We start from the raw sequence: 22,004 nt of genomic DNA, 5'->3' as shown, positions 1-22,004 counted from the left end.
CTTCTTCTTCTTCTTCTTCTTCTTCTTCTTCTTTATCCTTCTTCTCCTTCTCCTTCTCCTTCTTCTCCTTCTTCTCCTTCTTCTCCTTCTTCTCCTCCTCCTCCTTCTTCTTCTTTCTCCTTCTTCTTCTCCTTCTTCTTCTTCTTCTTCTTCTTCTTGTACTTTGGATTGAACCCAGAGGTATCCTACATTCAAGCTAACCCTAGTCCAATTTTTGTATTCATTTGGAAACAGGGTCTCACGAGGTTGCCGAGAGCCTTGCTAAGTTACTGAGGCTGGCTTTGAACCTGCGATCCTCCTGTCTAAGCCTCCTAAGTACTGAGATTACAAGCGTGCACCACCATGCTCAGCTTCAGTGTCGATTTTGTGCCGAGATCTTGGTACCTCCCCCTCTCTCCTTTTCTGGTACCGGGGATTGAACCCCGGGAGCATTCTACCTCCAAGGCTCACTGTCAGCTCTTGTTTAGAAACAGGGTCTTACTAGGCTGCTTCGCTTCATTGCCAAGGCTGTCCTCCAACCTCCTGTCTCAGACTCTCAAGTACTGAAATTACAGGTGTGCACTACCACACCCGGCAAAAAACAAACGAACTCTTGATCACTTTCTATATGCCGGTAGTCAGCTAAGCTGGTGATACAACAGTGCTCACACATACTCTGGCCTCCTACAGCTTTTGGCGTGGAGAGATGCGTAAAGGAATGGGTGTGTAAAGACACAAAGGCTGCAGTGAGGGGAGAGGGAATATCTCCCAGACGCTGGGTGTGTTCAGGGAGGGCTTCCCCAGCAGGTGAGCGGGTGGCACCTGAACATTCCAGTAGTTAGCTGGGCCAAACAAGGAGGTGAGAGTCACCTCAAGATGAAGTCTTGAAAAACAATTTTTTTTTTGAGGTACTGGGGTTCCTGGAAGCCCTTCTACCTCCGGGCTACACTCCCAGACCTATTTTATACTTTTTTATTTAGAAACAGGGTCTCTTAAGCCAGAGTGGCTGGCTTTGAACCTGCACGATCCTCCTGTCTCTGCCTTCCAAGCGCCAGGATTACAAGTGTGCACCACCACGCCAGGCTGAAGTCTTGATTCTTTAGTGTAGGATGAAAGGTCCCATCTGCTTGGTTCACCCATCAGTTCACCTAGTCTGCTCTGGCTTTATTTATTTATTTATTGTGGTACTGGGGATGGAACCTAGAGGCATTCTACCTCCAAGCTATACCCCAGCCCCTATTTTTTATTCTTGAAACAGGGTCTCACTAATTTGCAGAGGGCCTCACTAAGTGGCTGAGGCTGACCTTGAACCTGCGATCCTCCTGTCTCAGCCTCCCAGGTACTGGGATTACAAGCGTGCACCACCACGCCCAGCTGCTCTGGCCATATTTATGAGCCCTGCATCTCCAGCCTGATACATTCTTTCTGCTCTTTGACACTTCCTTCTCCACCCACCTGAAAGGGCCATGGCCCTCACCTTCACTTCCGCCCCCATCCCCAATCCTGGACTCAGTAGGCTCCCCCCCCCCTCCCTGGTCTTCCTCCTTGAAGAAGCCTTTTCTCCCTCAGACTCAGCTGGAAGACTCCACTCTTCCAGATGCTTCCAGTACCCCTCGTGCCAGCTGGCCCTTATCTTAACACCTTCCATCTACCATATTTTACCATTGCTTGTGTCTTTCTTCCTTACCCCTTGTCTGCTTGGGGTCCCCATACAGGGCCGTGCTTAATAAATGCCACTGACTAAAAGAATGAAGCACATGGGAAAAGCTTCCAAGAAAAGAAAGAAAGAAGACGGCTTGAGAAGCCCTTAAAAAGAACTTGTGAGAGCCGGGCAGGTGTGGTGGCCCACGCTTGTAAGCCCATCTTTTTGGAGGCTGAGACCGGAGGATCTCTGTTCATGGCCAGCCTCAGCTACTTATTGAGGCCCTCCGGAAATTAGTGAGACCCTGTTTCAAAATAAAGAATAAAAATAGGGCTGAGACAGGAGGCTTCCAGGTTCAAGGCCAGCCTCAGCAACTTAATGAAATTCTGTTTTAAAATAAAGAATAAAAACTAGGGTTTGAGCAGGCACACTGTAACCCCAGCACTTGGGAGGCTAAGACAGGAGGATCACAGATTCATGGCCAGCCTCAGCAACTTACTGAAGACCTCCGCAACTTAGTGAGAACCTGTTTCAAAGTGAAAAATAGGGCTGGGTGTGTTGCTCAGAGGTAGAATGCCCCTGAGTTTAATCCCCAGTACCAAAAACAGAGTCATTTCTTACTAAAAAGTGTTGCATTTACTAAAAGAGATATCACTACAGATCAGCAGGGGAAGGTGGTCTATCCGTTTATAGCCTTTTCATGGTCTCCATGAGAAGAAACGAATCTTGCCATCTACCTTGCAAGGTGAAAGACTAAACTGTATAGCTTTGGCGATGAATAGGTGGGTATCGTTATGGTTTCTGGGTAACAAAGTGATAAGTTGGGTCCCTCCCCTACCTGATCTCACGGCGGAAGCCAGAAGCGGAGATATCGCGAGAATCCAGGTGCCTGAGACGCCAAATATGGCGATGCTGCAGATGTCGCGAGAGAATCGGCGTGCCTATAAAACAGCGGTGCCTCCGATCCCCCACGTGACCCAGCTGGCCAATCAGGACTGTGCGCAGCTCTCCAGACTCGTGGCCGTCTGTCCCTTCCCCCATGCCAGCTGACTCTCCGGAGGGTGCCAGGTCCGAATAAAACAGCGGCCTCTGATAACCCAGTTGGTGTTTTTGCCTCCGTCCTAAACCCCCTAACTCTATTTTCAACCTAACACAAAGGATTTCCCAAGTCACAAAACCCACAAACCATAAAGAAATTAATAATTTTTTTGGTACTGAGGATTGAAGCCAGGGGCATTCTACCTCCGAGCTACACCCCCTAGCCCAGTTTTTTATTCTTAATTTTGAAACAGGGTCTCACTAAGTTGCAGAGGGTTTTTACTAAATTGTTGAGGCTGGCCGGGAACCTACAATCCTCCTACCTCAGCCTCTCAAGTTCTGGGATTACAAGCATGTGCCACCACACTCAGCAGAAATTCATAAGTTTAACCACCTTAAAATTTGCCGGGCGTGGTGGCGCATGCTTGTAATCCCCGCTCTTGGGAGGCTGAGACAGGAGGATCATGCAGGTTCGAAGCCAGCCTCAGTTACTTAGTGAGGCTCTAAGCAACTTAGTGAGACCCTGTTTCCAAATAAAATATAAAATAGGTCTGGGAGTATAGCCCGGAGGTAGAAAGCCTCTGGGTTCCACCCCCAGTACCACAAAAATAAAAAAAAAAAATAAAAAAAAATAAAATTAGGAGCTTCTAGTTATCTAAAGATAGGATAAAGAAAGTGAGAAGAGCCGGACGTGGTGGCGCACGCTTGTAACCCCAGCACTTGGGAGGCTGAGACAGGAGGATCACACAGGTTCAAAGCCAGCCTCAGCTACTTAGTGAGGCTCTCAGCAACTCAGTGAGACCCTGTTTCCAAATAAAGTATAATATCGGTCTGGGAGTTTAGCCCGGAGGTAGAAAAGCCTCTGGGTTCCACCCCCAGTACCACCACACACACACACACACAAAAAGTGAAAAGATAACATTTGTGTGTTCTGTGTTCAGGAAACCAGGAGGAACAATTTTGGCTGAAGTTGGAAGACACTGAAAGATAAGGCTAAGAAGGAAGACAGGAGCCACGCCAAGAATGCAGGCTCTGGTCCATGAAAGGACAGGGTCATCCTGACCTCCTGGGCCTCCACGTTCCCTCAATTGAGGCGTGTTGGGGCGGGGGTGCCTACAAGGAGGAAAATCCTGATCAGACTCACATCCTCTCCTCCACCTTCCCTGCAGGAATTACTCCTGGGCAGGGCCAGTCCTGTTATCCTACCTCAGAGCTATACCCCAGCACCTTCTATCTTTTTTTTTTTTTTTTTTCCCCTGCTCCTGGAACCCAGGAACATTTGACCTCTGAGCTACACCCTCAGCCCTATTGTTTATTTTGAAACAGGGGCTCACTAAGTGCAGAGAGTCTCACTAAGTAGCTGAGGCTGGCCTCGAACCCAGATCCTCCTGTCTCAGCCTCCCAAGTACTGGGATTACAAGTGTGCGCCACCACGCTGGCTTTATCTTTTGTTTTTGATAGTCCTGTTACAAGTATGCACCACAGGCATGTACCACCCAGTTTTGGCTTCCAAGATCCAACATTTTTTCCTCCACTGACTCAATACTTAATGGTTTCTGTACACAAAATGGTCTTTTTTGTCTTAATTATTTTTTATTTTATTTATTTATTTATTTATTTATTTATTTATTTATTTATTTATTTTGCGGGTCTGGGGATGGAACCCAGAGGCGTTTGACCTCCAAGCTACACCCCCTGCCCAATTTTTTATTCTTTATTTTTGAAACAGGGTCTCACTGAGTAGCAAAGGGCCTCACTAAGTAGCTCAGGCTGTCCATGAACCACAATCCTCCAGTCTCAGCCTCCCGAATGCTGGGATTACAAGTATGTGCCATCATGACTGGTTTATTTATTTATTTCATTGCTCTGTGTGTGTGTGTGTGTGTGTGTGTGTGCGCACATGTGTGTGTGATGACTGCTCCTCTAGCCTCCCCATAGGGCACTAGTGAGCCAAGCACATGCACGTTCCTGACTTAATACAGTGCCTTGCACACTAAGCTCTTGGTCTCTGCACAGAACCTGCTGCTTTTTACCCACGTTGGGCCAGTCACTTGGGAGCTGGAGTGGGGGGAGGGGAGGCAGGCCCTCTCAAGCCCGCTGGGCACCCCGCCATCCTGGCCGGGCCAGCTCCTGTGGCCCTGGCAGGGCTCTCACAGCCCAGCCCACCGGGCTGCACCGGCCCTGGCCCAGCGCAGCTTCCTGCTCGCCTTATCTTTCCTCTGCATGTGCTCTAAGTGGGAAACGCTACCGCTTGCTTCCTCCTCTGCCCTTTGCTCAGTCAGGACCCTTATTCTTTAGGCCTCAGTCAAATCCCGCCTGCTGGCCTGGTGCCCAATCTGTTCTGTGATTTTTCTTTTCTTTTTTTTTTTTTCTCTTTTCTTGGGAGTGGAGCAGAGGAAGGTACTGGGAATTGGACCCAGGACTATTCTACCTCCAAGCTACATCTTTAGCATTTTTATTTTTATATTTATTTATTTATTTATTTAGTGATACTGGGGATGGAACCCAGGGGCATTCTACCTCCAAACTATACCCTCCAAGCTATACCACCTGCCCTATTTTTTATTCTTTATTTTGAAACAGGGTCTCACTAAGTTGCGGAGGGCCTCACTAATTAGTTGAGACTGTCCACGAACCGCCATCCTCCAGTCTCAGCCTCCCAAATGCTGGGATTACAGGCGTGCACCACCACGCCCAGCTACCGGCCCTATTTCTTATTCTTTATTTTGAGACAGGGTCTCACTGAGTTGCAGAGGACCTCACTATGTAGCTGAGGTTGGCCACAAATCTGGGTCCTCCTGTCTCAGCCTCACAAATGCTGGGATTACAAGCGTGCTCCACCACGTCCAGCCTAGCCATTTTTATTTTAAGTTGCTGAGACTGGTTTTGACTCTGCAGTCCTCCTGTCTGAGACTCCCAAGTACCAACATCATAGCTGTATGCCACCACCCCCAGCTTGTTTTGTGATTTTCTGACCCTCTGCTACCTAAGGCATTTGAAATGTGGGCCCTGGCTCCAATTTCAGCATTTCTCTCCTCCCCACCTTAGATCCTGGGTTTAGAACAGAAAACCTGCCCCACTCGCCAGCTTCCCCACCCCCAGTGATCTCTTCCCTTTCCTGTACCCATTGCTCTGAGCTCCAGTCCCAGCTCTGCGCTTCACGAACTGTGTGACCTTGGGCACGTCACTCAACTTCTAGGCTTTGATTTTCCCATCTGTAACATGGACATCATGAGCTTGGTCAGCCCTGAGGAAGGAATCACAGGCCTAACACATAGTATACGTTTGGCACATGTGTGTGTGGTACTGGGAATGGAACCCAGGGGCATTACACCTCCGAGCTACACCCCCAGCCCTAATTTTCTTCTTTATTTTGAAACAGGGTCTCACTAAGTTGCAAAGGGCCTCACTAAGTAGTGGAGGCTGGTCACAAACCTGCGCTCCTCCTGTCTCAGCCTCCCAAGTAGTAGGATTACAAACTTGTACCACCACACCTGGCTAGGAACATGTTTTTTGTTTTTGGAGTGTATGTGTGTTACTGGGGATGGAATCCAGGGGCATTCTACCTCTGAGCTACACCCCAAGCCCTTTTTCTGTTTTTTCTTTTTCTTTTTTTGTAGTACTGGGGTTAGAACCCAGGGGCATTCTATTTCTGAGCTATATGCCCAGCCCTATTTTTTTATTCGTTATTTTGAAACAGGGTCTCACCAAGTTGTGGAGGGCCTCACTAAGTAGCTGAGGCTGTCTGCGAACCGTGATCCTCTATCCTCCTGTCTCAGCATCCCAAATGGAGAGCCAGGTGTGGTGGCACACGCTTGTAATCCCAGCATTTGGGAGGCTGAGACAGGAGGATTCGGGTTTGCGGACAGCCTCAGCTACTCAGTGAGGCCCTTTGCAACTCAGTGAGACCTTGTTTCCAAAATAAAGAATAAAAAATAGGGCTGGGAATGTCGCGTGGAGATAGAATGCCCCTGGGTTCCATCCCCAGTACCGCAAAAATAAATAAATAAATAAATAAATCCAAATACTGGGATTACAAGCGTGCACCACCACACCCAGCTTGTTTTGTTTTTTCAAAACAGGATCTTACTAAGTTACTCTCATGTCCTCAAACTTGGGATTCTCCTGCCTTAACCCCCGAGTTCATGGGATTAGAAGCATATGACACATAGCCGGGCGTGGTTGCACAAGCTTGTAATCTCCGCGCTTGGGAGGCGGAGACAGGAGGATCGCGCAGGTTCGAAGCCAGCCTCAGCTATTTAGTGAGGCCCTTTGCAACTCAGTGATACCCTATTTCAAAATAAAAAAAAAATAGGGCTGGGGGTGTAGCTCAGAGGTAGAATGCCCCTGAGTTCCATTCCTAGTACCACAAGAGACAGAGAGAGAGAGAGAGAGAGAGAGAGAGAGAGAGAGAGAGAGAGAGGGAAAGGTTAGTTCTCTGTGCAGCCAGGCATGGTTGCGCACATTTGTAATTCCAGTACTTGGGAGGCTGAGTCAGGAGGATTGCAGGTTCACAGCCAGCCTCAACTAGTTAGTGAGGCCCTCTGTAACTTAGTGAGACCCTGTTTCAAGAAAATGAATAAAAGAATAGGGCTAGAGGCGTAGCTCAGAGGTAGAATGCCCCTGGGTTCAATCTCTAGTACAGAAAGAAAGAAAGAAAGAAAGAAAGAAAGAAAGAAAGAAAGAAAGAAAGAAAGTTAGTTCTCTGTGTAATTTATCCTGTGAATCATGATGTAGTGAAGTGGTGATACTTGTTAACCCCAGAGACCCAGGCCCTTCCTACTTAGATCAAAGACTCACAGCACTTAATTTCAGATTGGCTCAGTCATTGTGTGTGTGTGTGTGTGTGTGTGTGTGTGTGTGTGTGTGTGTGTGTGTGTTGCTGGGGACTAAACCTGCTTTACTACCACAAAGCTATACTCCCAGCCCTATTATTTTATTTGGAAACAGGGTCTTGATTAGTTGCTAAGAACCTCACTAAATTGCTGAGGATGGCCTCTAACCTATAAACCTCCCTTCTCAGCCTCCCAAGTCCTGGAATTACAGGCATGCACTACCACTCCCTGCTTCAATTCTGCACATTATTACCCTCCATCCTAAAACATTCTTCAAGCCTTTCAAGGGAGAAAAAAAGGCAAAGCAAAAAGATGTACAAGCTCATTAGAAATGCAAAGCAAAACCAAAACGAAGTGCCATTTTACCAACCATCTGATGGTGTCGGAGGCTGGCAAGGATGTGAAGTGAGGAAACTTTCATATAGCGCTGGGGATGGAAGTTGGCACAACATCTCTGTAAAGCAGTTTGGCAATAGCTAGTAAAACTGAAGATGCCTGTATCCTGTGACTCAGCAAGTCCACTCCCAGGTCTGCATCTACGGAAGCACCCCAACGTGTGCATAAGGAACCGTGTAGGAGAATGCTCACACCAGCACTGTTCATAAAATGCAAAAAAAAAAACCCTCAAAAAAATCTTAAACGTTTATCAACAGGAGAACTGATCAATAAATTGTAGTATATTCCCTAAGTGGAATATCTTACCTTATTTTGTGTCGTACTGGAGATTACCTAAGTGGAATATCTTATTTTTTGTCATACTAGAGCTCAGGGGTATTCTATCTCTGAGCTACGCCTCCAACCCCCACCCCACCCTGTTTTTTTGGCTGAACTAGGAATGGAAGCCCAAGATACACTCCCAGCCCTATTTTTTTATTCTTTATTTTGAAAACAAGGTCTCACTGAGTTGCAAAGGGCCTCACTAAGTAGCTGAGGCTGTTTGCGAACCTGGATCCTCCTGTCTCTGCCTCCCAAATGCTGGGACTACAAGCATGCACCACCATGCCCGGCTTGTTACTTTGTTTTGAAACAGGGTCTCAGTAGGTTGCTGAGAATCGTGCTAAGTTGCTGAGGCTGTCCTTGAACCTATGAACTTCATCTCTCAGCCTCCCAAGAACTGGGATAACTGAGGGACATTCTACCTATGAGCTATAGCCCCAGCCCTATTTCATTATTTATTTGGAAACAGGTTCTCATTAAGTTGTGGAGGGCCTCACAATTTTGCTGAGGCTAGCCATGAACCTGTGATCCTCCTGTCTCAGCCTCCTCCCAAGTACTGGGGTTTTAAGTGTGCACCATAATGCCCTGCTCGGAATTTTTTTTTAATGTGGATTTTGTTTTTATTTTCATTTTAAAAATTGTTTTATTTTGCCGGGCGTGGTGGCGCACGCTTGTAATCCCCGCGCTTGGGAGGCAGAGACAGGAGGATCGCGCAGGTTCGAAGCCAGCCGCGCGCGCTGGCTTAGGAGACCCTGTTTCCAAAATGAAAATGTAAAAATAGGTCTGGGAGTGTAGCCCGGAGGTAGAAGGGCTTCCAGGAACCCCAGTACCACCAAAAAAAAAAAAAAAAAAAAAAAAAAAAAAAAAATATATATATATATATATATATATATATATATATATATAATTTTTTATTTTTTTGGTGGTACTGGGGGTGGAACCCAGAGGCTTTCTACCTCCGGGCTATACTCCCAGACCTTTTTTTTTTAATATTTTATTTGGAAACAGGGTCTCACTAAGTTGCTGAGAGCCTCACTAAGTAGCTGAGGCTGGCTTCAAACCCACACGATCCTCCTGTCTCTGCCTCCCAAACGCGGGGATTACAAGCGTGCGCCACCACGCCCGGTGGCTTGGAATATTTTAAAGCAGTGAAAATGAATGGAATGACATACAGCAACATGGATGAAACTTATTCACATTGTAAGTGAAAAAGCAACTTGCAGAGGACTGTATACACTTTAATATTATTTAAATAAAGTGCAGGGGCCGGGCGGGTTGGCGCACGCTTGTAATCACAGTGCTTGGGAGGCAGAGACAGGAGGATCACGCGGGGTTGAAGCCAGCCTCAACTATTTTTTTTTAGATATAAACTCTTTATTTATTTTTTTTTTTTTTGAGGGTGAAGCTGCTCTTTTTATTTTTGATTTTTGCTCTCTCTACTTTTGGTTTTGGCAAGCATTTTTTTCTGTAGCTAAGTTTTTTATTTTTATTTTTTTTATATTGGTGCACTGTATTCATACATCATAATGCTATAAAAAAAAACTTTTGTAGACAAACATGCACACATCGCCCAGTTAGCCCCTACCCGATCCCCACCCCGTTCCCTCCCCATCCCTCCTTCCCATGCTTGGCTTAGTGGTTGACATCTAGTATTATAGCAATTTATCCAATATTAACGTTGATAATCTCACATAACAGTTTCATTTGTCTGATACCAAGCTTTTGATGACTTAAAGATAACATTTCAATATTTCTTTTTGCTTTCTTTCTTACCAGAGAATATTTTTTCTTTTTTTTTTTTTAGGTGAAACTATCACACATTTATTTATTTATTTTTCAGAGAAAATCTATCCTAATATGGAATATGGACTCTAGATACAAAAACAATCTCGAAAAAGAACAAAGCTAGAACATGTATATTTTCTGATTTCAAATGTTATAAAGCTACAATAATTGAAACAGTGTAGTACTTTTATAAAGGCAGATATATAAACCAGTTAAATAAAAGCCTAGAGATAAATTCTTCCATATATTGTCAAGTTATTTTTGAAAAGGTTTCCACAGACATTTGGTGGAGGAAATAATAATCTTTTAACTAAATATTGTTGAAAAATAATAATTACATGAAAAAGAATAAAATTGGACCCTTACCTAACACCATATACAAATATTAACTCAAAATATATAAAAGACCTAAATATAAATCTTAAGACTATAAACTTTTAGAAGAAAATCTGGGTCATAAAACCTCATGACATTGAAATTGGCAGTGTTTTCTTGGATATGATTTCAATGGCACAGGCAACAGAAGGGTAAACAAACTCCCTAGAAAATAAAAAAATATTGTATATCCAAAGACAATGTAGACAGAGTTAAAAGTTACTGATAGAATGGGATAAATATTTCCAAATGCTATATCTGAAGGTATATTAATATTCCAACTAGAAATCCTAAAAATTAACAACAATAAAAGCAAACAATACAATTTAGAGATAGGTAAAAGACTAACATAAATAATGAATCTCCAAAGATAGCCAATCTTAGTTGTCTGTTGGATGGAAAATCTTTTTTCTCTTGTTCTGGTGTGTGTTGCCTATTTCTTCTTTGTAGTTAATCTTTGAGTATTTTCTCTAGTGCTGGTTTTGAAGACATAAATTCCTTCAGTTTCTGTTTGTCATGGAAGCTTCTTATTTCTCCATCTAATTTGATAGAAAGTTTTGCTGGGTAGGAAATTTTTGGCTGGAAGTTGTTTTCTTTCAGAGTTTGGAATATGTTACTCCAAGCCCTTCTGGCTCTCATGACTTGGTTTGGGAAGTCTGGAGTGATTCTAATTGGTTTGCCTCTGAATGTCACTTGGCCCTTTGTTTTTGTTGCCTTTAAGATTCTCTGCTTGGCTTCCACATTGGTCATTGTGACAATTATGTGGCGTGGGGATCCTCTTCTCCGATCCTGTCTAAAGGGAGTTCTATAAGTTTCCTGGACCTGTGTATCAACCTCTTGCTCTATGTTTGGAAAATTTTCTGCTATTACTTCCTTGAAGAGATTGTTGATCCCTTTGGTTTCACCTTCTTTTCCCTCCTCTATTCCAATTATTCTTAATTTAGCTCTCTTAAAATGGACCCATATTTCTTCAATGTCAGATTCCTGCTGTTGGATTTTTTTTTCTAAATTAGAAACTGCGTTCATTTTTGGAATGATCATCTTCTAGGAGCGAGATTCTATTCTCCATGTGGTCTAATCGGTTGTTTATACTTTGAATTGAGGCCTTTACTTCATTAATTGCATCCTTTATCTCTTTTTGGCTCTCTCTGAATTCTTCTCAAAACACCTCTATTATTTCTGCAGTTATTTTCCTGATTTGATCTTCTAGAAATCTCTGAATTTCTGTTTTATCAGGTTCTGATGTTGTGGGGTTGTGGGCATTCATTGTTCCATTGTTATTTCTCTTTCCCATGATTTTGGAAGTTTGTGCCTTCTCTGGGTTCTTCCCTGGGTCACTACGACTTCACTTAAGGTGCTGTGGATCTCGAGTCTGTGGTATCTCAGTCCCCACTACTCCTTTACTGGGTTGTATCGCAAAGTCTCAGACCCAGGGAGTCAATCGAGGCTGCTTTAGACCATGGGGGGTGCCAGGCTGGGCGTTTTCCTGCATGCAGTTGTGACTATAGTGTGATATCTCTGCCACCACCACTCCCCCACTGCGTCAAGTCCCTGGGAGTCAGTACTGGGATTTCTCCTCTAGGGGCCGCAATTTGACTCACTGTTGTTGAGTGTGCTGATGGAGCTGTAGTGGACTTGGTGAATTCTCTGCTGCCGTCCCAGTGGCAATATGGCGCTGCTGCCATGCCCTCGGCCGTGAGGCTGGCGTATTTCTTCTCTGGCGTATTTCTTTGAGCTCCGCTCTGAGTCCCTGCAGGTTATGCTGAGCCCAGCCCCTGGGAGCTTTAGATGCTCTCTGCGCCGAAAAATCTGCCGAATCCCGCCTGGCTGTTCCACAGCGGCTCACCTCGGCTTGCTGTCCGCCGCTCCTCTCTGGAGCCTGGTGGGCTGTTGAGTTCGTTGGTCTGGTGCCATCGGGTGAAGTCGCCGCTGCTACCGGCAATAAGGCGCTGCTGTTGCGTCCTCTGCCGTGAGGCCGGTGTATCTCCTCTCTGGCTCTGAGCTCCATTCTGAGTTCCTCTCATCTCTGGAGCCTGGTGCTGGAAGGAAAAATGGCATCCACGCGGTTCCGCGCCGCGGCTCCAGCTGCAGCACTGTGGTCTGGTTTCTTTCTGGTGTCTCATTTTTTCAGCCCTCTTTTTCTCGGTCCCTTGTATTTACCTTTTTTGTCTCTGCTGATGGTGTTTTCTGGCTATGAAAGGTGCTGATTTTGTTGTAATAGAGATTGGTTGTTAGTGGGGCTCGTAAACCCCACTTTTCTCCGTCGCCATCTTCCCGGAAGTCTCCAGCCTCAACTATTTAGTGAAGGTCTCAGCAACTTACTGAGACCCTGTTTCCAAGTAAAATAGAAAATAGGTCTGGGAGTGTAGCCCGGAGGTAGAAAGCCCCTGAGTTCCCATCCCAGTACCACCAAAAATAGTAATAATAATAAAATTAATAAATAAAGTGCAAAATAGCACTATATATTATTTAGGGATATGGGCATATGTAGTTTTTTGTTGTTGTTGTTTTTGTTTTTTTTACAGGTCTGGAGATGAAACCCAGGGGCATTTGACCTCCAAGCTATACCCTCTGCCCTATTTTTATTCTTTATTTTGAAACCGGTCTCACTAAGTGCAGAGGGCCTCACTAAGTAGCTGAGACTGTGCGCGAATCGTGATCCTCCGGTCTCAGCTCCCGAATATTGGGATTACAAGCGTGCGCCACCACGCCCGGCTCATATGTAGTTTAAGTATATTGAAATGCAAGAAAATGAAAAATAGCAAATTCTCCTTTTCATCTGAAGTGATGAGGGCTAAGGTGGGTAGAGATGTGTCTGGGTAGCAGTCTACAAAGGGCTTCGTGGACATTGCCAACGTTTTATTTCTTAATTTCTTATGCTTCCTGGTGAGAATAGATGTGTTTGCAATATAACTCTTCAAGCATGAAATAGTAATTCTTTAAACATTTAATATTTCAGCCAGCATAGTGGCGCACGCTTGTAATCCCAGCATTTGGGAGGCTGAGACCTGAGGATTGCAATTCGTGGACAGCCTCAGCTACTTAGTGAGGCCCTTTGCAACTCAGTGAGACCCTGTTTCAAAATAAGGAATAAAATATAGGGCAGGGGGTGTAGCTCTGAGGTAGAATGCCCCTGGGTTCCATCCATGGTACTGAAAAATTTTTTTAATATTTTAGCTAGGTGTGGTGGTGCATGCTTGTAACCCCATTACTTAGGAGGCTAAGACAGGATGATGACAGGTTCCAAGCCAGCCTCAGTTATTTAGTGAGGCCCTCCACAACTTAGTAAGAGCCTATTTCAAAACAAAGCATGAAAACTAGGGCTGGGAGTGTAGCTCAGAGGTAGAATGCCCGGGGGCTAACCCTCAGTACCGCAAAAAAGAGTAATATTTCAAAATAGTTCTGTGTGTGGGAATTGAACCCTGGGGCAGTCTACCTCCAAGTTACATTCTCAACCCTATTTATTTATTTATTTATTTATTTATTTATTTATTATATTTTGCAGACCTGGGGGCTAAATCCAGGGTCATTGTACCTCCAAGTTTACATCCTCATCCCTATTTTTTATTCTTAATTTTGAAACAGGGTCTCACTAAGTTGTGGAGGGCCTCACTAAGTAGTTGAAGCTGGGCGTGAACCTGCAATCCTCCAGTCTCAGCCTCCCAAGCGCGGGGATTACAAGCGTGTGCCACCATGCCCGGCTTATTCTTTATTTTAAAACAGAGTCTCACGGGGCGTGGTGGCGTAGGCTTGTAATACCTGCACTTGGGAGGCTGATACAATAGGATCGCACAGGTTCGAAACCAGCCTCAGCTACTTAGTGAGGCTCTCAGCAACTTTAGTGAGACCCTGTTTCCAAATAAAATATAAAATAGATCTGGAAGTATAGCTCGGAGGTAGAAAGCCCCTGGGTTCCACCTCCAGTACCACAAACAAACAAACAAACAAAGTCTCAATAAACTGTGGACAGCTTCACTAAATTTCTGAGGCTAGCCTGGAACCTGCAAGCCTCCTGTCTGATCCTCCCAAGTACTGGGATTATAGGCGTGTGCCACCATACCAGACTCAAAATAGTTCCTTTTTTTTTTTTTTTTTTGTAAAAGGAAGACAATGTAATTGGTCATGATTTAAGTCATTTCACTTTTTCTCAGTCCCAGTTCAGAAAAATGAGGACCCTCTTCTTCCAATCAGACCACTTTTGTGGGCTGCAAAAAGGAAAAAAGTCTTTGATGCTATTTCCTAGCTACTTTGGAATCAGTGAGTGGTGAGCATGGAAGCTCTTACAAATATTCAGTTCAGGGAATGGGAGCCTGAGAGCCGGGCATGGTGGTGCAGGCTTGTAATCCCAGCATTCAGGAGGCTGAGACAGGAGGATCACAGTTTGCAGCCAGCCTCCACTACTTAGTGAGGCCCTCTGCAATTCAGTGAGACCCTGTTTCAAAATAAAGAATAAAAAATAGGGGTGAGGGTGGGAGGCTGGGTGTGGTGGCACACACTTGTAATTCCAGTACTTGGGAGGCTGAGACAGGAGGATTCAGGTTTATGGCCAGCCTCAGCTACTTAGGCTTTCCACAACTTAGTGAGACCCTGTCTAAAAACAAAAACAAAACCAAAAAACAACAACAATAACAATAACAACGGGCTGTGGGTGTAGCTCAGAGGTAGAAGGCCCCTGGGTTCAATTCCCAGCACCACATACAAAAAAAAAAAAAAAAAAATAGAGCTGGGGGTATAGCTCGGAGGTAGAATGCCCCTGGGTTCCATCCCCAGTACCGCAAAATATAAATAAATAAAATAAAAGAGATTGGGAGCCTGATTATATGTCCAGGAGTACAGATTGCTTCAGATTCCACTCTGACATCAACTCTCTCTAGGGGGAAGTACATGAAATACAAAATTCTAATCCTCCCATTAGAGCCAGGTGTGGTGATGCATGCTTATAATCCGTCCCAGTACTTGGGAGGCTGAGACAGAAGGATTGCAGGTTCAAGGGAAGCCTCAACTACTTAGTGAGGCCCTCTGCACCTTAGTGAGATAGTGTTTCAAACTAAAGAAAAAAAAACTGGGATAGGGGTGTAGCTCGGATGTACAATGCTCCTGGGTTCAATTCCTGGTACTGCAAAAATAAAGAAATTAAACAAACAAACAAACAAACAAAAAAATAGGGTTGAGGGTGTAGCTCAGAGGTAGAATGCCCCTAGTTCAATTCCCAGTACTGCAAAAATAATTTTTTGGCTGGGCATTATGGCACATGCTTGTAATCCCAGTACTTGGGAGGCTGAGACAGGAGGATTGCGTAGGTTTGAAGCCAGCCTCAGCTACTTAGTGAGGCTCTCAGCAACTTAGTGAGACCCTGTTCCAAATAATATACAAATAGGTCTGGAGGTGTATCCTGGAGGTAGAAGGCCCCTGGATTCCATCCCCAGTATCACACACACACACACACACACACACACACACACACGCACACATATGCACTTTTGTGTGCGTGTGTGGGTTTGGGGATGGAACCCAGGGGCATTTGACCTCCGAGCTATACCCCCTACCCTATTTTTTATTCTTTATTTTGATTTTTTTATTTTATTTTATTTTTTATTTATTTATTTATTTTTTGGTGGTACTGGGGTTCCTGGAAGCCCTTCTACCTCCGGGCTACACTCCCAGACCTATTTTTACATTTTTATATTTGGAAACAGGGTCTCCTAAGCCAACGTGCACGGCTGGCTTCGAACCTGCGCGATCCTCCTGTCTCTGCCTCCCAAGCACGGGGATTACAAGCGTGCGCCACCACGCCCGGCCTATTCTTTATTTTGAAACAGGGTCTCATTAAGTTGCAGAGGGCCTCACTAAGTAGCTGAGACTATCTGTGAAACATGATCCTCCGGTCTCAGCCTCCCGAATCCTGGGATTGCGCCACCACGCCCGGCACCATATATGCACTTTTAATCTCAAGACCCCAAGACCCTCCCTGGAGATATTGCCATAACTGACCTACACCCTTCCAAATTCATTTATTCCCATAAAGAAACAGGCTGTTTGGCTGTCGTGTGATTGACACATAAACGGTTTCGAGTCGTATGTATGTTCTGCAGTTCATTTGTGGAGATCTATGCACGTCAAACCTTATCTCATTCAGTTCTTCACTAGCTGCTGTTTATCATGTGAGGCTGATGGTTCTAGGTCCAGTGTGCAGGATGGACGCCTCTCCTCACGGAGCTCGCCTCTCCTGGCACAGGCAGACAAGAATGTGTAAACAAGTAATGCACTTTACAGTGGTGCTAAATAGTAGGATGAAAAAAAGGGTTGGGTTTTTTTTTTAAAGCTACTGTATACTTTCTTTTGTGTGTATGTGATACCGGTGGTTGAACGCAGAGGTTTTCTACCTCAGAGCTACTCTCCCAGCCCTTTTTTAAAATTTTGAAACAGGTCTCACTAAGTTGCCCAGGCTGGCCTCGAACCTGCAATCCTCCTGACTCAACTTCCCAAGTGTGGGATTACAGGAACGCACCTCTGCTCCCAGTGTACGGCACGCTTTCCACAGTATGGATGATCACAGCTTGGGGGGGGGGGGGACTTCCAAACTTCCTACATCTCACACAGCTAGCCAAAACCCATCCTGGAAGCACAACTCGGGACACTCACAGACACGCCAACAGCTCTTTCATGATGTCATGTTTGCTAAGGATGATGCACTGGAATTTTGTATTCTGTTCTATTTCTTTTTTTTTTTTTTTAAACATGCCATTCATGACCTGCAAACTTGTTTTCACTGTCCACTAACAGATGATGACCTCAGTTTGAAAAATATTCCTTTATGTAATCAATTCTCTACTGAGACTTATAGGGATTGTTCATAATTCCCTCCTGTTACCGTGAGCTCCTTTATACTCCTTTTGAGACTATTTTTTAGAGCAAGATCCCCGATTGTGTAATTGCCATGTACTTAGAAGTGCTGATAAAATGCAAACAATTACCTCGGAAAACTAAATTCTGATTCTGGATCTGTCACTACGGTGCCGTATAAACTTGGGGCAAGTCCCTGCCTGGGCCTCAGTTTCCCCGTGAGTATCCTGCAGCTCTCTCGGTCCTGGGATCTGTTCTAGGTGGGGAGCAGATGTCCCACCCACCCCTGACTCAGCGATGGCGGGACTTCTCACGAAGCCCTTTCCCCCTTTTCGGCTCGCCGCTCCAGGCTCCCAGTTCCCCGGTGGCCGCCAGGACCGAGGAAAAAGGCAGGTCTGGGCAGGAGGGCGCGATCTGGGCGGGGCCGAGGGAGGGCGGGAGCGAGGCCGGCCCCCTAGTAGGAAATGAGCCGGAGTAGGAATAACACTTTAAAAGCCCGACAACCCTCTTCCTCTGCCATTCCCTGGGCTCCTTCCATCCTCCCCGCCCGGCCTCCGCCCTCCCAGGCGGTCTCACTCTGCGTCCTCCCGGCTGCAGCCAGCGGAGCCCCCAGCCTGCAGGAACCAGTTGCCCAGGTGGGCTCGGGAATTTCTGCCCCAGGATGTTGACAACGTTGCTGCCGCTGCTCTTGCTTCCGAGCTGGGCCCTGTGTAGCGAGGAAGCCTCAGATGGTGAGTGGGGGGCTCGTCTCCCGCCGCGGGGGGCGGTTCTGGGGAATCTCAGTCTATCTGGGTAGATGGGCGAGACCAGGGAGAGCTACCCCCCAGCACCGGGCAGGCAGAGCTGTGGGCGCTGGTTGGGATCCCGCAGCCAAGGTGAGGAAGTACAGTTAAGTCCCCGGGAGCCGGGCGGTGGCGCGCGCTTGTGATCCCAGCCTTCGGGAGGCTGAGACGGAGGGGTTCGCGGGCAGCCTGAGCCACTTAGTGAGGCCCTGTTTCAAAAAATAAAGAACAGATCCGGGCGTGGCGGCGCACACTTGTAATCCCCGCTCTTGGGAGGCTAAAACGGGAGGATCGCACAGGTTCAAAGCCAGCCTCGGCTACTTGGTGAGGCTCTCCGCAACTTAGTGAGACCTTAGTGACTAAGCCCCTGGGTTCTACCCCCCAGTACCACCAAAATAAATAAATAAATAAATAAATAAATAAATAAATAAATAAATAAATAAAATTTAAAAAATAGGGCTGGGGCGTAGCTCAGAGGCAAAATGCTCCTGGGTTGCATCCCCAGTACCGAAAAAAAAAAAAAAAAAAAAAAAAAGTCTCCGGGAAGGAGGAGCTGGGCAGGCTGGGGAAAACTGGCCTGGAAAAATAGGGAAAGACCAGGCAGAGAGTGAGGGGCCAGCATGTGCGGGACGAGAAATGAGGTGAAGGATGGAGGGAGGGCTGAAGGTGGGATAGGTCAGTCTAGGGACATGGGAGAGGCTCAGAGGAGAAGGGAGTTGGACAGAATGGGAAGGTGCGAGGAGAATCCCACAGAAAGATGGGCCGGGACGGAAAGGGAGACTAGGGAAGATGGAGGAGACTGGGTGCAGGTGAGAGGTGAAACCAGAGCAAGGAGAAGTGGGCTCATAGGAGCGCTCACCGGGTATCAGGCTGCCCAGAAGGGCCGCGTTTAAGCAGAAAAGGGAAGTTATCGCCCTGCATGATAACCCCACCAGGGCTCCCCAGAGCACCCCGTAAGGTGGGTGATGTTATATTCATCTACAGAGGATGAAACTGGGCCACAGGCAGTTCAGGACCATGTCTATAATTATTCACACAAATACACTTATTGAGACCTGTAGATACGGCGGAGCACAATTCCTCAAATACACACACACACACACACACACACACACACACACACACACACACACTGATTATAGCCCCACACTTATTCACACATTCTCTGGACACCAACTCTGTGCAAAACCCTATTGTGAGTGGAGAAGGCAGAGATAACCAGACACGTTTCCACCACCTGGAAGAGTCCAGTGTGGCCTCTGTGTGTTTGGAATCCCATGAAATGCATGCGAACACAAAGATCACTGAAACAGACCCTAGTGTCTGGGAAGATAAAAAGGACAGGCATCCAGAAAATTCTCCAGAGAGAGGGCCACTGAGCTGGCCTTGAAGCATGCTGTTCTCCCGTCTCCCAAAAGTCAGCATGAGGAATCCCAAAGAGTTCCCTACATCTAAGCCCCAGGAAGAAGCCAGAAAATGAAGCTGGGGCCAGGCTGCCCACGGCCTTGCACACCAGGCTAAAGACTGGCTCGAATCTGTGAACGGAATCACTGCGGGGAGGCAATGTGGCAGACTGAGGAGGGTGCTAGGCTCCGAATCCCTGCATTCAAACTTTAGCAGTGCTGTCCCATCTCAGCCTCAGTCTTCCATGTTCACTGGGTTAATAACAGTAGCTACTGCATTAAGCCTCTGGGGGAAGGCACAAATGAAATGACAGTGTGTGTACATCACAGTCCCCAGGTACTAGTATATTAGCAATTTTTTAAATTGTATGTGGGGGGAGGGGATGTCACTGGAGGACTTTAAGGAGAACTAAAGCTTACCCCTGGGTCAGGTGGAGGTCCAATGAGAAGGGGTTTGAAACAGAAATGCGGGCAGGGGGCTGAGGTGCAAAGTTACTACAGCAGTCCAGATGAAAACTAGGGCAGAGGCGCAGCAGATAGGGAACAGGAGACGGAACTGACCGCGCGGAAATGGGAAGGGGGAGCAGAGGAGAGAACAAGACAGAGGGATGTCTCTGCCAAGTGCAGGCCTCGGTTTCCTCATCTGTAAAACGAAGGTAATAATAACCCCTGACCCGTCTTCCTGGCAGGGTTGTTGTGGGCGTCAGGTAGGAGGCAAGGCGGGAGGGCGCTTTTTATGGGAGTGAGTGGGTGGGCGGCTGGCCTGGGGGAGGGGGTTATTATCTCTGGCTGCCCCAACGCGCGGTCCTGACGCGCTGACTCTGCCCCCAGGCCCACAGAGCCTCCGCATGCTCCAGGTGTCCTACTTCCGCGACCCCTATCACGTGTGGTACCAGGGCAACGCGTCGCTGGGGGGACATCTGACACACTCGCTGGAAGGCATGGGCAACAATGTCACGATCCTCCAGCTGCAGCCCTTGGAGGAGCCCGAGAGCTGGGGGCAAATGGAGAGGAGCCTGCAGCTCTACCTGCAGCAGTTCCACGGCCTCGTGCGGCTGGTGCACCGCGAGCGCCAGCAAAGCGTGACCTGTGAGCCGGGCGGGCGGGGCGGGGGCCTCCTGGGCGGGAGGCGGGGCCTGTGGGAGGGGCGGGGCAGATCGCTGCTGTGGGCGTGGCCTCTGTGGGCGTGGCTGCTTTGAGTCGGCGGGTGGTTCCAGCAGCCCTGGGCGATTTGGGTGGGAGCTGGAGGCTGCAGAGAATCCCTCACGTCTGAGAGGGCTCTCCACAGACCTCTTCGGGCTGGCATGATCTCTTGGGACAAACTCCACTGGGAGGCCGCGTCCCTGAATCATCTTGGATCCCGAAAGCTTATGATGACTCCTCACTCCTTGCCTCGTAGACTTCCAAATCCTTCCCTACATAGACCCGTGACCTTTCTTTACACAGCCCCCAGCATTTCCCCCTGATGACTTGGCTCACAGCTTCTCTGATAACCCCGACTCCCGCACAAGTACCCTAATATCTTCTCTGGAAGCCCCCCTCCATTGCCCCAGCCCCATTTCATCATAGTCTCCCCTTTTTTTCTTTGGGCTCCTCCTTATACAGCCTCTTCCCCCAGCCCCCTGTCACCTCCTCCCAGCCCTCGGGCCCTTTGCCACAGCCCCCTGCCATGTCCTCTTCCCCAGGGCGGGCAGCCCCCTGACCCAGTCCTCTTCCGCAGTTCCTCTCACCATCCGCTGCTCCCTGGGCTGCGAGCTGCCTCCGGAGGGCTTCAGACCCCACGCTTTCTTCGACGTGGCTGTGAATGGAAGCGCCTTCGTGAGTTTCCAGCCAGACACAGCCGTGTGGGTGGCAAGTCCCCAGGCGGGCCACGCCAGAGTGGTCGACTATACCCTGAGGCAGCTCAATGCCTACAACCGTACTCGGTATGAACTACAGGAATTCCTGCAGGACACCTGTGTGCAGTATGTGCAGAAACACAAGCACGTCGTCATGAAAAACTACAAAGGTACTAGGGGACCTGGGCTGGCCCGTGTTCTGGGGGAGGGGCGGGTTTCTGACGACTGGATGGACCTGAAGGATGGATACCTTGAACAAGAGGTCCAGGGGTTGGGGCGGGGGCAAAGCACACACAGCTTAAGTCACTGGGTAAACTGGTCCCTTTACTTTGGGACAGAAATTCATTTTCTCAAACCACAGACTCCTGGGGGGTCGAGCTCTTAAGCTAACTCACTGCATGTTCTGCAGAGAGCCAAGCAGGCCGCTCCTACACTTCGCTGGTCCTGGGTGTCCTGGTGGGCAGTTTCATCATCGCCGGTGTGGCCGTGGGCATCTTCCTATGCACAGGTGGACGGCGATGTTAACTACTCTGCAGCCCCCTCTGAGAGAGGGCTGGATTGATGGGGACTGGCAAAGGAAGGTCTCAGCTCACGTGAAGCCAGACAGACTCTCCAGCAAGGACGCCATATCCCAGAAGGTTGGAGGGACAGCTTTCTTCTCCCAGATCTGCCCATCAAAGGCCGAGGGAGGGGACACGGAGACGCTGGCTAGACAAAAACTTGGTTTGCTAAGAACCCAAGGACGTTCATGCATTGTTGAAGTGTTC

General features: G+C 47.4%; 1 protein-coding gene across 1 annotated transcript; it reads left to right on the top strand.

Moving 5' to 3' along the window:
- Nucleotides 1-17,875: 17,875 nt before the first annotated feature.
- PROCR (protein C receptor) lies at nt 17,876-21,762 on the top strand (the record flags this gene model as incomplete). The annotated part of the gene is made up of 4 exons (XM_080716349.1): nt 17,876-17,945; nt 20,231-20,488; nt 21,120-21,407; nt 21,647-21,762. The coding sequence occupies 4 exons, from the start codon at nt 17,876-17,878 to the stop codon at nt 21,760-21,762; spliced, it is 732 nt and encodes a 243-aa protein (XP_080572475.1).
- Between the last annotated feature and the right edge of the window lie 242 nt (nt 21,763-22,004).

Source organism: Muscardinus avellanarius (assembly GCF_963383645.1).
Source record: "Muscardinus avellanarius genome assembly, chromosome: 19".
In the NCBI taxonomy this organism is placed as follows: domain Eukaryota; kingdom Metazoa; phylum Chordata; class Mammalia; order Rodentia; family Gliridae; genus Muscardinus; species Muscardinus avellanarius.
The sequence above is the reverse complement of the archived record's forward strand: the minus strand, read 5'-3'. Positions and strand labels throughout refer to the sequence as shown.